General features: G+C 37.1%; 1 protein-coding gene across 9 annotated transcripts in view; it reads left to right on the top strand.

Annotated features, from left to right (window-relative positions):
- Positions 1-13,260, top strand: part of NF1 (neurofibromin 1) — a 170,623-nt gene that overhangs the window by 34,566 nt on the left and 122,797 nt on the right. For 7 of the 9 annotated variants that reach the window (XR_012155355.1, XM_073315122.1, XM_073315120.1 and 4 more), the window contains exons 13-16: positions 4,301-4,435; positions 5,677-5,790; positions 8,643-8,722; positions 10,837-10,960. Coding sequence is in view for 8 of the 9 variants with exons in the window: in XM_073315122.1 (XP_073171223.1) it covers positions 4,301-4,435; positions 5,677-5,790; positions 8,643-8,722; positions 10,837-10,960 (453 nt within the window). In the remaining variant the exon portion in view is untranslated. Of the gene's footprint in view, positions 1-4,300; positions 4,436-5,676; positions 5,791-7,323; positions 7,410-8,642; positions 8,723-10,836; positions 10,961-13,260 lie in introns of those variants that run through there. The other 2 variants (XM_073315123.1, XM_073315126.1) reach the window with 2 other exon arrangements.

Genomic DNA, 13,260 nt, shown 5'->3' with positions numbered 1-13,260 from the left:
TTGTTTCTTAGCTTTTATGCTGCTCTCAGACCGACAAGATAGAAATAATCTACTTTCTGTAATACAGTCTGAATGTTCTTTTAAGGTGTCTTGCTATATCCAGGCCTATTTAGTGAAGGCAATACTTGGCCTTTTTTTTTTTTTTCATAATCAGAATAATTCTACCCTCTGCTGCATACAGCAGAATAAATTTCAGTATCTGCTGCATTTCTACATTGATGATGAGCAGGAGTTTTTGATTTGAAATGCTTTTTGTTTGTTTTACTTACTCTGTCTTAAGCATGTTGGCTGTTTGGTCTTAGTGACAGCACAGAAATTGTAAAGATTTGCAAGCATTATGAAATGAAAACTGCTTTGATCATCTTTATAAAAATCTTCAATAAATCGTGGATTAGTCTATAGTATGCTATCCAAATGTCTTTTGAAGTAGTTCTGTTCATTTTGAACTTTCAGTTTAGGACTTTCTATATTGTGCGAAGTTAACTTGTTTGTTTTTTGCAAAGATATAGTTTTCAGTGTCCCAGATATTTACTGTAGCAGAAGGCCTAAAGCTATACATGCAGCTGAAATATTCCTAATAATTCAGTATTTTGTTTAAAAGAAAATGATTGGGCAAAATTAGTTGAACGTTATAGAATTGTTTAACTCAGTTTTTATATCTGTACATTCATCTGTTGAGAATATAGCAAGGGTATTGTACTTGGCAACTCTGAGATTGATTGATTGGTGGTGCTTTGTCTTTTGCTTCTTATTTTCTGTTCTTATTGGCTGCTGTCGCTCACATGATCAGATGCCAACCAGTCACTGTTTTGCATGGCAGTGGGCCTCTGTTGCTGTAAGTATGACCCATTGTAACTACCGCAGAAAAGCCTTCAATTTCTTTGACTTTTCTGTGTATAGTTACTGTTGAAGTCACATCACTTCATTTCAGATGGAATATGTAGCATGTCTTCAATTATAGGTTGTATGAAGTAAATAAATCATTTCACAGATCAGATAAACCATACAGCTTCCTTTCTGCCATGCTTTTCTTTTCAGAGTTCCCTTAATTGTGACAAAGTGATCATATACAGTAGCAGTTTTCTCTGGCAGTACAGTTGTCACTTTTTGTCAAATGCTTTGAGTATGAGATTTTATTGTGCATCTTTAAGAGTGAAATTGAATTTTTTTTAGCAAAATAGTTTGGGATTATAAAGTCTCAAATTTGTAATTACACAAAGCCATACTTGAAAAGAATTCAAGAATAGGCTTGTAATCTTTGAGACTACTTTTTTGTTCCAGGGTATAAATCTGTAGATCAAAAAGTTAAAATAAAAAGCTTGCAACTTCAGTGTTACCGCTTGAAAGGTATCTTCCCAGGGATGAATTTATTTAAGTTTTTAAAGAATACTGTGTTCACTGCTATTGTTGAGTCCCTCATGCATATAAAACTCAATAAAATAAATTGTAAAACTTGAAATACTATAATTTTAAATATTCCTATTTTCACAGACTTAAAAAGTAAGCAAAATTAGATGCTAATTACAGATTATACAGTTTGGACAAAAAATACCATCGTGGTAGCACCTAGGAACCCTGGCATTTCATTGTGCAAGGCTCTATACAAGCATAGAACAAAAAGGTCTCTGTCCCAAACAATTTATAGTTTAGTCAAAATATTGTTTATAATGAGATTGAAAAAACACAGCCAATATGCAATGGGAGCCATTCACATGCTTAAAGTTACGCATATTTGTAAGTTTTGCAAGATGAGGGCATACATTTGTAAATTAGACTAACTTTTAAGCTCTCATGATTAGCAACATCCAGATATTTGTCAGATGTGGAGGGCAATTCCCCTTTGATCAAGGACACTGAACAAGGATTAACATATTTCTTAGTTGTACTGAAGAAACTCCTTTGCAGATATCAAATAGCTCCTGAGAGCTTCCTCTGTCCAGTAGTGTAACTTTACATAGTTAACTGTAATTCTCTGTGTGTCCATTTGTGTGAAGGTGCATAGGCCATATCTCGGGACAGATAGTCACACTTACTTATAAAGGTGGTAGACTCTCTCACCTAGTTCAGGTTTCAGAGGAACAGCCGTGTTAGTCTGTATTCGCAAAAAGAAAAGGAGTACTTGTGGCACCTTAGAGACTAACCAATTTATTTGAGCATGAGCTTTCGTGAGCTACAGCTCACTTCATCAGATGTTTACCGTGGAAACTGCAGCAGACTTTATATACACACAGAAATCATGAAACAATACCTCCTCCCACCCCACTGTCCTGCTGGTAATAGCTTATCTAAAGTGATCAACAGGTGGGCCATTTCCAGCACAAAACCTGGATAACTTTAGATAAGCTATTACCAGCAGGACAGTGGGGTGGGAGGAGGTATTGTTTCATGATTTCTGTGTGTATATAAAGTCTGCTGCAGTTTCCACGGTAAACATCTGATGAAGTGAGCTGTAGCTCACGAAAGCTCATGCTCAAATAAATTGGTTAGTCTCTAAGGTGCCACAAGTACTCCTTTTCTTTTCACCTAGTTCAGATTTTTTTTCATATCTGAATTGCATAACTGTTTCCCTGGTGAGCTAGGATGAACAGAGGCATTAGAATCTCCTCCCATGCAAATGAGGAAATTGAATATTGTATGAGTAGTATTTCACCATTCCTCTTCAAATGAAGCTAACTTTCTCTGACTTTAGCCTGTGTTAGAGTACTGTACGGGCATTTCTATACTACAGTGATAAGTCAACCTATGATCACGTTACTCTCCTTCTGTCTACTTTCCTTCTGTCTCCTCCTCACCAGAGCGCTTCCACCAACTGAAGGGGGCAGTGTGGGGGACTGGGAGCTAAGGCTCTCAGCTGTGCGCAGTTCCCAGCCGGGAGCCCAGCTGCTCCTAGGGCTTCTCACCTCCAGTGGGGAGATATGTACCCGGAGCCCAGTCAGCGGCCATGCTCCTGGCAGGGAAGTGAGCACGGGCAGCAACTGGGCTCCCAGCGGAGAGCTTCAGTGCAGCCGGGCTCTCAGCAGGGAGTGTAGAGCCAAAATCCAGGGGGCGGAGCAGAGATCTGTGAGCCCGGGTGGCAGCCCGAGTTGGGAGCCTGACTGGCAGCCCAGCTTGGAGCAGAGGCTTGGCAGCAGCCCGGTTGGGGAGCCTGGAGCCAGGCTTCCTTGTCAATTTAATGGCTCCAGCTCCAGGAGAGCCGTGAAATTGATAAGACACTCAACAGCTGATGTAGGGAATACACTGTCTACACAGACACTGTGTTGCCCTAACTACTTCGACATAAGCCTCTCATGGAGGTAGAGTTGTTATGTCAGTGTAGTAGGGCACTTGCATCATTGGGACAAGGCTGTAGTGTGTACACTGACATAATTAGGTCAACGTAAGCTGCCATATGTTGACCTAACTGTGTAGTGTAGACCGGGCCTCTGTATTTTACTAATGATTCAGCACCATCTGAAAACTGCAAGACACGGTTTTCAGAGATCCATTGCATTAAAATAGAGTAACACAGCTGCTACTGCTTAAAATGTGAGAAGAGTGAGTTCTTGCCTTACAGTAAAAAGAACAGGAGGACTTGTGGCACCTTAGAGACTAACCAATTTATTTAGTCCCACGAAAGTCTCACGAAAGCTTATGCTCAAATAAATTGGTTAGTGTCTAAGGTGCCTCCTTTTCTTTTTGCGAATACAGACTAACAGGCTGTTACTCTGAAACCTGCCTTAAAGTATTGTCATTTACATTAATATCGAAAAACAGCATGTTAACATTACTGTGATTTAAACTAATTCTGTTTTAAAAATCTAAACGTATTAAAAAACCCCCCAAGATGTTGAAGTTAAATTAAAACCATCGATTGCTGTGCCAGCAGAAGTATTTTGATTTTTGTTGTTGTTTGAGGGATTAAAAAAAATTACAATATTTTATTAGTAGGTATATCTGATTTTCTTAGTATTGGAATAATTATTTTCATAGGTTTTTCCCCAATTTCAGAAAACCTTTTGTGGGCAACTTATTGACAAGATGAAATTCTTTTTCGCTTACATATAGTTTTAATTAAAATGATAGCTTATTTTTAAACAAACTATATTTTTAATATGTAAAAGGTTAAAGTGAATACATAAAAGGGTAAAGTACAAAAGTTATATTTATACTTTACTGAATTGCATATACAATTGTTAGCCATATGATACCTGTTCCTTTTCATGCATTATTGATTATAAAAATAAGCTTTTAAAAATGTTAAATTATCAACCCCGCTATATGTAGTACTTCATTGACAAATGTTGTAATATTTTTTCCTTAGAGTCTTACATTTAAAGAGAAAATGACAAGCCTTAAATTTAAAGAAAAACCTACAGACTTGGAAACCAGAAGTTATAAGTTTTTGCTGTTATCCATGGTAAAACTGTTACATGCTGATCCAAAGCTCTTGCTGTATGTAAGTAAATGTTACTGTTGAATTAGTGAAATCTTGATGTTAAAAGAAATATTGAAAAAGCATTTTAGCTTTTTGTTAAATATGAAGTCATCATATAAATAACCCTAGGAAATAAAGTCACTAAAGTATAAATACCAAAAACAAAGTAATAAAATTGGTAAAAAAAATAAAAATTCAAACTCAGAATGTTTAGCTCTAGGATGATACTTTTTTCTCTTCTCGTCATCCAATCAAGACAATTTATGAAGGCAGCTTTTCTAATGTCCATTATATAAACACCAGGCCCATCCCACTGTATTTCTTCTGCTTATCAGTAATGTGATGAACCTGGGCAGTGCGTTAGGACAGATCCCAGTCAGTCATCCTAGTTGCTGATCATTGTGTCAAGAATGAGACGACAAGATAGCGAGACTGCAGGGCATGAAGTTCTTTGGTTCTAGAGAGCGCCAGATTAAAGTGACAAAGAGTATAAAACCTGTAAACTTGAATAGAGGGGAAATGGATTGGGGAAGAAAATACGATCAGGAAAAAGAATTAGGGTAAAAATCTCGAGCAGAAAAACAAAAGAGAATACTAAAGAGAAATTAATGAACTCAACTTGTAAAAATATGATAGAAGAGATGTTATGAATAACACTGTGGAAAGACTGAGGGAAAGTCACCAAAGAATCATAAGGGAGATATGAAAAAGAGAGGACAGTAAACTTACTAAGATATGCTTATTTTGTAAATGGATGTCATAATGGGTATTCTGTAAGGTTCCTTTCAAATAATTTTTCTGGGATTCTGCAAATCATAATATGGAGATCAACTCTAACCAAAGCATCAGAAATTAGTTCCAATTATGTTAAATGTACACCTTGAAAATAACATTGGATGTACAATATTGCCAAATAATCATTATCATTTTATTACAATCTGAATCTTATAATGAGGGTTGTGAAATTTTATTTTGTCTGTTTTGTTTACTCTTCAGTTTGAATTTTTTTTTTTAGATTGCCCCAAAGTATGACATTCAAGGACTATCTCAAAAAACAAACAAAAAAACCAACTCACCAATCCCTCTTTACTTGTATGAGGATCTATGAAAGTAGTCACCTGAAGTCTGCCTGCGGTTAATTTAGTTCTGTGAATGCTGTTGGCCAGGGTATTGAAGGGGTCTGCATTTTCAGAGCAGATAAAACATGGCCCATTTCTGAACAACGTTGCTTTTTAAACCATTTTACTCTCTTTACTGTTTAGAATCCAAGGAAGCAAGGGCCTGAGACACAGAGTAGTACTGCTGAATTAATTACTGGACTTGTACAACTTGTTCCACAGTCCAACATGCCAGAAATAGCCCAAGAAGCCATGGAGGTAAGGGAAGTGTTCTTCCCCACGCAGGGTGATTAGCTTGTGAATTGTGCTGAGCATATCAGGCTTTTTGTGTAAAAGCTTTTAAGTATTGATCAGTTTGTTTCCAAAGTTGAGTGTTAGAGCTTGTCTACATGGCAAGTTACCACTCTGCAAGCTAGGGTGTGAATTTGCAGCGCACCAGCTTGCAGCATGGCCGTGTGGACATTGGTACAGCACTCGGGGACTTTGACTGCACTGTAGCAATGTCCTTAGTAACTTGGTGTGTAGATGAGCCTTTAGTGTTTGGTCTGTATTCATGCATTTTTCTAAAAGTAGGTTCAATTGAAAGTTTGCAATACAATAAAGCAAAGGCCTATTTAAGGAAAGATTTCAAAGGTATGATAGGGAATTGTCTTCTGTGGTCCTCCCATGTCACTGAGAGATTTGTTCCTCACTGAAGCTGGCCTTAACCAAGATCTATTTCAGAAGGGGTTTTATGGATCTTCCACTACATTGTAGAGAGAGTACTGTTAAAATCCCTCCACTGACAGCCTGCCTGTCTGCCCCAGTTCTTTCCGACTGGCTGAGATAAGCATTCATTTTACCTCTGGGACCATGGCCAATGATGGTTACTTTCTGAATCAGCAAGTGTGGAGGGGGCATATAAGCAGGCAAGTACTTCTAATCCTAAGGCTGTTAAAATCCTTTCCCTGCTTGTTCTGTAATTAAAGTGCACCACACTTGAGGTAAATGAGCTTCAGTAGTCCAGCAGGCAAAACACCAAGATTGATTTCTAAGCCGTCCATGCTATATTGCTAATGTAAGGCTGCTGAGTAAGTTGCCATTCAGTTTGGTACGTTCATGCGTTTTCTTGGTGGTAGAAATGTATAACAGATTTAAAATATATTGAAACTAGAGACGTCAATTTCTTTTGGTGTGTGAGAAGGAAAGATTCTATGTCTCAGTTAAATTACAAGTTATTAAATTGTCCTGGATTACTGTGATTTGAGGCTTGCACATGCTATCAGGAGCACTGTGTCTAAGACTTCCATCTTCCACGCTTCTAGGGGGAAAACTTTCAAATATTGAAGGAAAGGATATCTAAAACATTCTTCAGGGTGTTGCTTTTACTGCTTCACTCAATCTTTGTAGCTAAATTCTGCGGCTTGCATTGCGGCATTTCCATCAATGATAATCACTCCAAATGTTACAGTATCCGTATGTTGTTTTGGCCCAGAATACAGTGGTGTCTTTTTAAATAAAAGTACTGTGATTGGCTTGGAAGTGTTTTGGACAATTTAAATATGACAAACTCTCCCAAACCCATCCTCTAATGTATAGTATTAGATGAAGGATTTGATTTTCCGTTAGTTATGTTACTTAGTTTAGGCATGCTGGGCCAGACTTTGATCTGGAGTAAGCCGAGGTAGCTCTGTTTTGAATGGAGTACCAGCAATTTACACTAGCTGAGAATCTGGTGTGTTTTATGTCCTCAATCTTTAACCCACTTACCATCTTTTTTTCTTCTAGCTTAGTTATTTCAAAGTGGTTCCTGTTACGAACTATTCTGAAAATCATTAAAAGTTGCTACACAAGTGTGTGGGGATCTGCCCTAGCTGATGGAAATGTCACTTTCAATGGTATTATTTTGCCACCACAGCTCTTACAATCTCTGCTTTCATGGAATTTGTTAGATTGATAAAGTTAGGAATTCGAGGTAGAGCTGCTTATTCTATCGTTGATTTTTTTATTTATTTATTTATTTTTTTAAAAAAAATTTTTATAAACACAAAAGTATTAAATTTCTTTGGACATTTTAGCAGGGGTCTTCAAACAGTAGGTGATCTTACATGAAGCATCTCATTTGTCACATTACCCAAGGATAGTTACGGATGACGTGGCAGCTTTTAATTTAAATTTCCCTTGCTCTTGAGAGCTTGCCATAACTATATTTTGGTGAATAACTTGTAACCAGCAGTTTTACTTTTTCTGCTTGCTAATTGTCCGTGACTTTGTGATTTTTCTCACATTTATTTGCCAAATATTTTCCCGAAGAAATTATTGGTGTCGAGCTCATTTGTGAGTATTTGCTATATGAGCTGTCACTTTTGATTGGGCACATAGGTCACATAGTCCATTTCTGTTCTTTCAAGTTTCTGGTGTGACTATGCATATTTAAAATTCATAATTACTTTTCTGCAAACATTTTTCAATAGTTGTTTAAACCTTGCTGTTTCCTTAAACCAATAAACTTGTTCAAGAGAATAATTGAAGAAAATAAACCCCAAAGAGGTGCAAACATAATTTTTAAAAATGAAAATGAATATTTTTGAAATATGCTTGCTAATACTCTCCCAGTTCTGGTCAGAATGTACTGTTATTTTAATTAACTTTTTGCAAGTTGAAAACAAAGAAATTGCACCTCTTTTCTTACAACAGAGAATTCTTCAACTATAGATGCTCTATTGTTGCTATTCTAGTTTTATACCAGCAGGATTGCTGTTTCATTACATTTTTCCAGATGGGTCATTGAAGTAAACACTAAAGTAAAAAGTTCCCTTTTTAAAAGACTTGACATGTCCTTGGTTCATTTTGGAGATTCACATGCAAGTAATACAAGATAATGTATCAAGTTTGGGTTGTAAATATTTAATAAAAGCTAAAAGATGATTATGGAAGCTTGCTTAATAATGAACTTCTGCTTTTCCATAAAAAAAGATTGCATATTTTTGTTTTCCATTAGATTTACTATTTTAAATGTAAATATAATTAATATTTGGATTCATATATATTTAATCTACTTTGCTGCATATGCTGAAGTACTCTGCAAATTATTTTCTCTTAAGTGAAAAGCTACTCTGTTTTGAATTCAGGCCTTGCTAGTTCTTCATCAGTTAGACAGCATTGATTTATGGAATCCAGATGCACCCATAGAAACATTTTGGGAAATTAGGTAGGTAAATTAGCTTTTATGAATCAGATAAATAGCCCTGTCTGAGATGTCTTTTCTTTTGAAGTAGCTGTGGTTTATACTTGTCTGAAAAAAGCCAAGTAGTTTCAATGTGTCTCTAAAACCAAAACTATTCATGTATACACTATCTTGTTTAGTTTCACAGAAATCCTTTTCCATTTTACTAGTTAACTTTTACAGAAATTGCATGTCACAGATATCTTGCTAGCTTTGTCAGAGGTTTTTAATCCAGTATTCAGTTGTAACTGTGGCTGTTAATTAAAAATATGTTTATAATTTTTATCTTATCTGATTGAAATGCTTACTATTTGCTTTTTAAAAAAAATGTATATATGCACTAAGGCAGGATAAATCCAGCAAACCCACCCCTATGGAATTACTTAATATTATTTCTGAAACTAAAGCTCACTTTATGTGGAAGTTCATTTCACTGGTGCGCGTCAGCAGCCTTGTCCTAAAGGGTTTTTTAATAAAGAATTCTACTGACTAAGATAATCTAGCATTTTATTTTATAATTTATAATATAGCAATTGCAGCAATTGACTCGATAGATGAGACTATTAGGGAAAAGGTATTTCAGCACTCACAAGAAGGCAAAAATGGACATTAAATGTGACCCTGCATGAACCTGAAATTGTGAATCATGAAAATAAACTTAAAATATTTCATGCTTTGTCATAGGATGTGTATCAGTACACAATTTTTTTTTTGGTAGGAGAAAGGAATTTAGTATACGTTTCCAGAACACATTGCTCTCCGCATCAATAAATTAGTCTTCATTGGTGCATTATATGGCTTCAGGGATTGGTAATGTGGATAGGCTTTCACCTTTACATTTTTGGCTTGAGTCCTGCCTAGGCTAGCAGTAATTGAAACTATATTATATAGCTATGATGAGTTTGTTGTCTGTTCAGGCTGGGGGCAAAAAAACCATAAAAACTGACACTAATCGGGACTCTTTGGCAGTTTTAACAGTGTACTGAATGGATTTGAACGAACACTCCTAGATGTGTGTTCCTTACTAACAGAGTTGAGACACATCAGGGCAATGTAGGTAAACATGTACTGCCACCCTCTGAGCTGGATCAGTTCTGTGATAAATGAATCACAGTTCTGAATCAACAGCCCTGAAGACTGGACATCTGAGAAGTACCAAAATCACTTAATTTCCTCTAGGGAATAAAAAATGGCCTGTTGGGAGGTGGAAGGGGACAGCTTTGTTATATAAAATATACTCTTTATATTTTAAATGGACTATTATGCCATATAGGATATTCCTACTGATTCCTTGATGCCATGTAATGATATATGGATATATGCACACAAACAAAATGGGGAATGACTGCCTAGGAAGGAGTACTGCGGAAAGGGATCTGGGGGTCATAGTGGATCACAAGCTAAATATGAGTCAACAGTGTAACGCTGTTGCAAAAAAACCAAACGCAATTCTGGGATGTATTAGCAGGAGTATTGTAAGCAAGACACGAGAAGTAATTCTTCTGTTCTACTCCACGCTGATTAGGCCTCAACTGGAGTATTGTGTCCAGTTCTGAGTGCCACGTTTCAGGAAAGATGTGGACAAATTGGAGAAAGTCCAGGGAATAGAAACAAAAATGATGAAAGGTCTAGAAAACCTGACCTAAGAGGGAAGATTGAAAAAATTGGGGTTGTTTAGTCTGGAGAAGAGAAGACTGAAAAGGGACATAAGTTTTCAAGTACATAAAAGGTTGTTACAAGGAGGAGGGAGAAAAATTGTTGTTCTTAACCTCTGAGGATAGGACAAGAAGCAATGGGCTTAAATTGTAGCAAGGATGGTTTAGGTTGGACATTAAGAAAAACTTCCTAACTGTCAGAGTGGTTAAGCACTGGAATAAATTTCCTAGGCAGGTTGTGGAATCTCCATCATTGGGGATTTTTAAGAGCAGGTTGTACAAACACCTGTCAGGGATGGTCTAGATAATACTTATTACTGCCAGGGGACTTGAGTAGATGACCTCTCGAGGTCCCTTTCAGTTCTATGATGCTATGTCTTTATCAAGAAATTGTATTTGGATTATTAGATAATATAGCTAATACTGAATTTCATTTTGCTGCAGTTCACAAATGCTTTTCTATATCTGCAAGAAACTAACTGGTCATCAGATGCTCAGCAGCACAGAAATCCTCAAGTGGTTGCGTGAGATTCTGATCTGTAGGAACAAATTTCTTCTGAAAAATAAAGTAAGTAAATGTTAATGTTAATCTGTTAAATCAGGTTTTTCTTTTTTACTTTATTACCTCTGTATATTGGGTAATTTCTTTGTGATTGAAAGAAATTTTACTAGCTCCACCTTTAGTTGTGTTAATGCACTTTATCTTTCTTTACAGAGCAGAATGTGATATATCTATATCTATCTATATATCATGGTCTCAAATGGTCTACATTTGGTTAGGTCTTTTTAAATACATAGCTAACACTGTGTAGAATTTTTTTTTTCTGTTTCTGCATAGGAAATGCATGTCTTCCAAAAGGTTTGAAAAATGTACTTTGCGGAACTAAAGACTTGTTGATCACTGTTGCTTTATATATGAAAATTGTAAGAAATTTCTGTCAGTGCAAGAAAGATGATGATGAGGATAATGTGTACATCTTCAGACACAATAAGATACCCATTCTTCTGACATGGTAGAATGACTTCCAAAATTCTGTCCTACTTCTCTTTCTGATTGTCTCACTGTGTCAAAGTACAAGCCCAGACTCTCTCTAGCTATTGCAAGATCACCTCTGAGAAAATCAGTAGCTAGATGGAAAACCAAACCTGTTACATATTCAGCAGTAAAGAAGGCCTAATCAGGGTAGAGAAGAGGGAGTAGTGTTCTCAAACTTCAGTTCCAGATAACTTAAAATACCAGTGATTAAAGGACATTCTGTCTTATTTCTGGACTTCTTCACATATACAGTGTTTCTTAAATAAGAGAGGATTCCATTTTAGAGCGAGGATTAGTGTGTGTGACTTGTTTGCCACTTGTATCCCTATTATTAGCTTTGTTACTACATGAACTTTTTTCTCAGTCTTTCTTATGCTGACTACCAAACAGGCCTGTTCCTTGGGTATCTCCTATTAAAATATTTATAAAATGTGGGAAAAAAATTAAAGTTCCCCCACAACTTCCATTTTAGTGTATTTGGTACCCAGGATTCCAAAAGCACTATTGCTCACTGTATTTTTAAAAAGAAAAGGAGTACTTGTGGCACCTTAGAGACTAACCAATTTATTTGAGCATGAGCTTTCGTGAGCTACAGCTCACTTCATCAGATGTTTACCGTGGAAACTGCAGCAGACTTTATATACACACAGAAATCATGAAACAATACCTCCTCCCACCCCACTGTCCTGCTGGTAATAGCTTATCTAAAGTGATCAACAGGTGGGCCATTTCCAGCACAAATCCAGGTTTTCTCACCCTCCACCCCCCCACACAAATTCACTCTCCTGCTGGTGCTAGCCCATCCAAAGTGACAGCTCTTTACATAATCAAGTCGGGCTATTTCCTGCATAGATCAAGGTTTTCTCACATCCCCCCCACCCCCATACACACACAAACTCACTCTCCTGCTGGTAATAGCTCATCTAAACTGACCATTCTCCAGGTTTAAATCCAAGTTAAACCAGAACATCTGGGGGGGGGGGGGGTAGGAAAAAACAAGAGGAAACAGGCTACCTTGCATAATGACTTAGCCACTCCCAGTCTCTATTTAAGCCTAAATTAATAGTATCCAATTTGCAAATGAATTCCAATTCAGCAGTTTCTCGCTGGAGTCTGGATTTGAAGTTTTTTTGTTTTAAGATAGCGACCTTCATGTCTGTGATTGCGTGACCAGAGAGATTGAAGTGTTCTCCGACTGGTTTATGAATGTTATAATTCTTGACATCTGATTTGTGTCCATTTATTCTTTTACGTAGAGACTGTCCAGTTTGACCAATGTACATGGCAGAGGGGCATTGCTGGCACATGATGGCATAGATCACATTGGTGGATGTGCAGGTGAACGAGCCTCTGATAGTGTGGCTGATGATGGCCACACTATCAGAGGCTCGTTCACCTGCACATCCACCAATGTGATCTATGCCATCATGTGCCAGCAATGCCCCTCTGCCATGTACATTGGTCAAACTGGACAGTCTCTACGTAAAAGAATAAATGGACACAAATCAGATGTCAAGAATTATAACATTCATAAACCAGTCGGAGAACACTTCAATCTCTCTGGTCACGCAATCACAGACATGAAGGTCGCTATCTTAAAACAAAAAAACTTCAAATCCAGACTCCAGCGAGAAACTGCTGAATTGGAATTCATTTGCAAATTGGATACTATTAATTTAGGCTTAAATAGAGACTGGGAGTGGCTAAGTCATTATGCAAGGTAGCCTGTTTCCTCTTGTTTTTTCCTACCCCCCCCCCCCCCAGATGTTCTGGTTTAACTTGGATTTAAACCTGGAGAATGGTCAGTTTAGATGAGCTATTACCAGCAGGAG

This window comes from Lepidochelys kempii, chromosome 17 (assembly GCF_965140265.1).
Source record: "Lepidochelys kempii isolate rLepKem1 chromosome 17, rLepKem1.hap2, whole genome shotgun sequence".
NCBI classification, from domain to species: Eukaryota; Metazoa; Chordata; order Testudines; family Cheloniidae; genus Lepidochelys; species Lepidochelys kempii.
The sequence above is the reverse complement of the archived record's forward strand: the minus strand, read 5'-3'. Positions and strand labels throughout refer to the sequence as shown.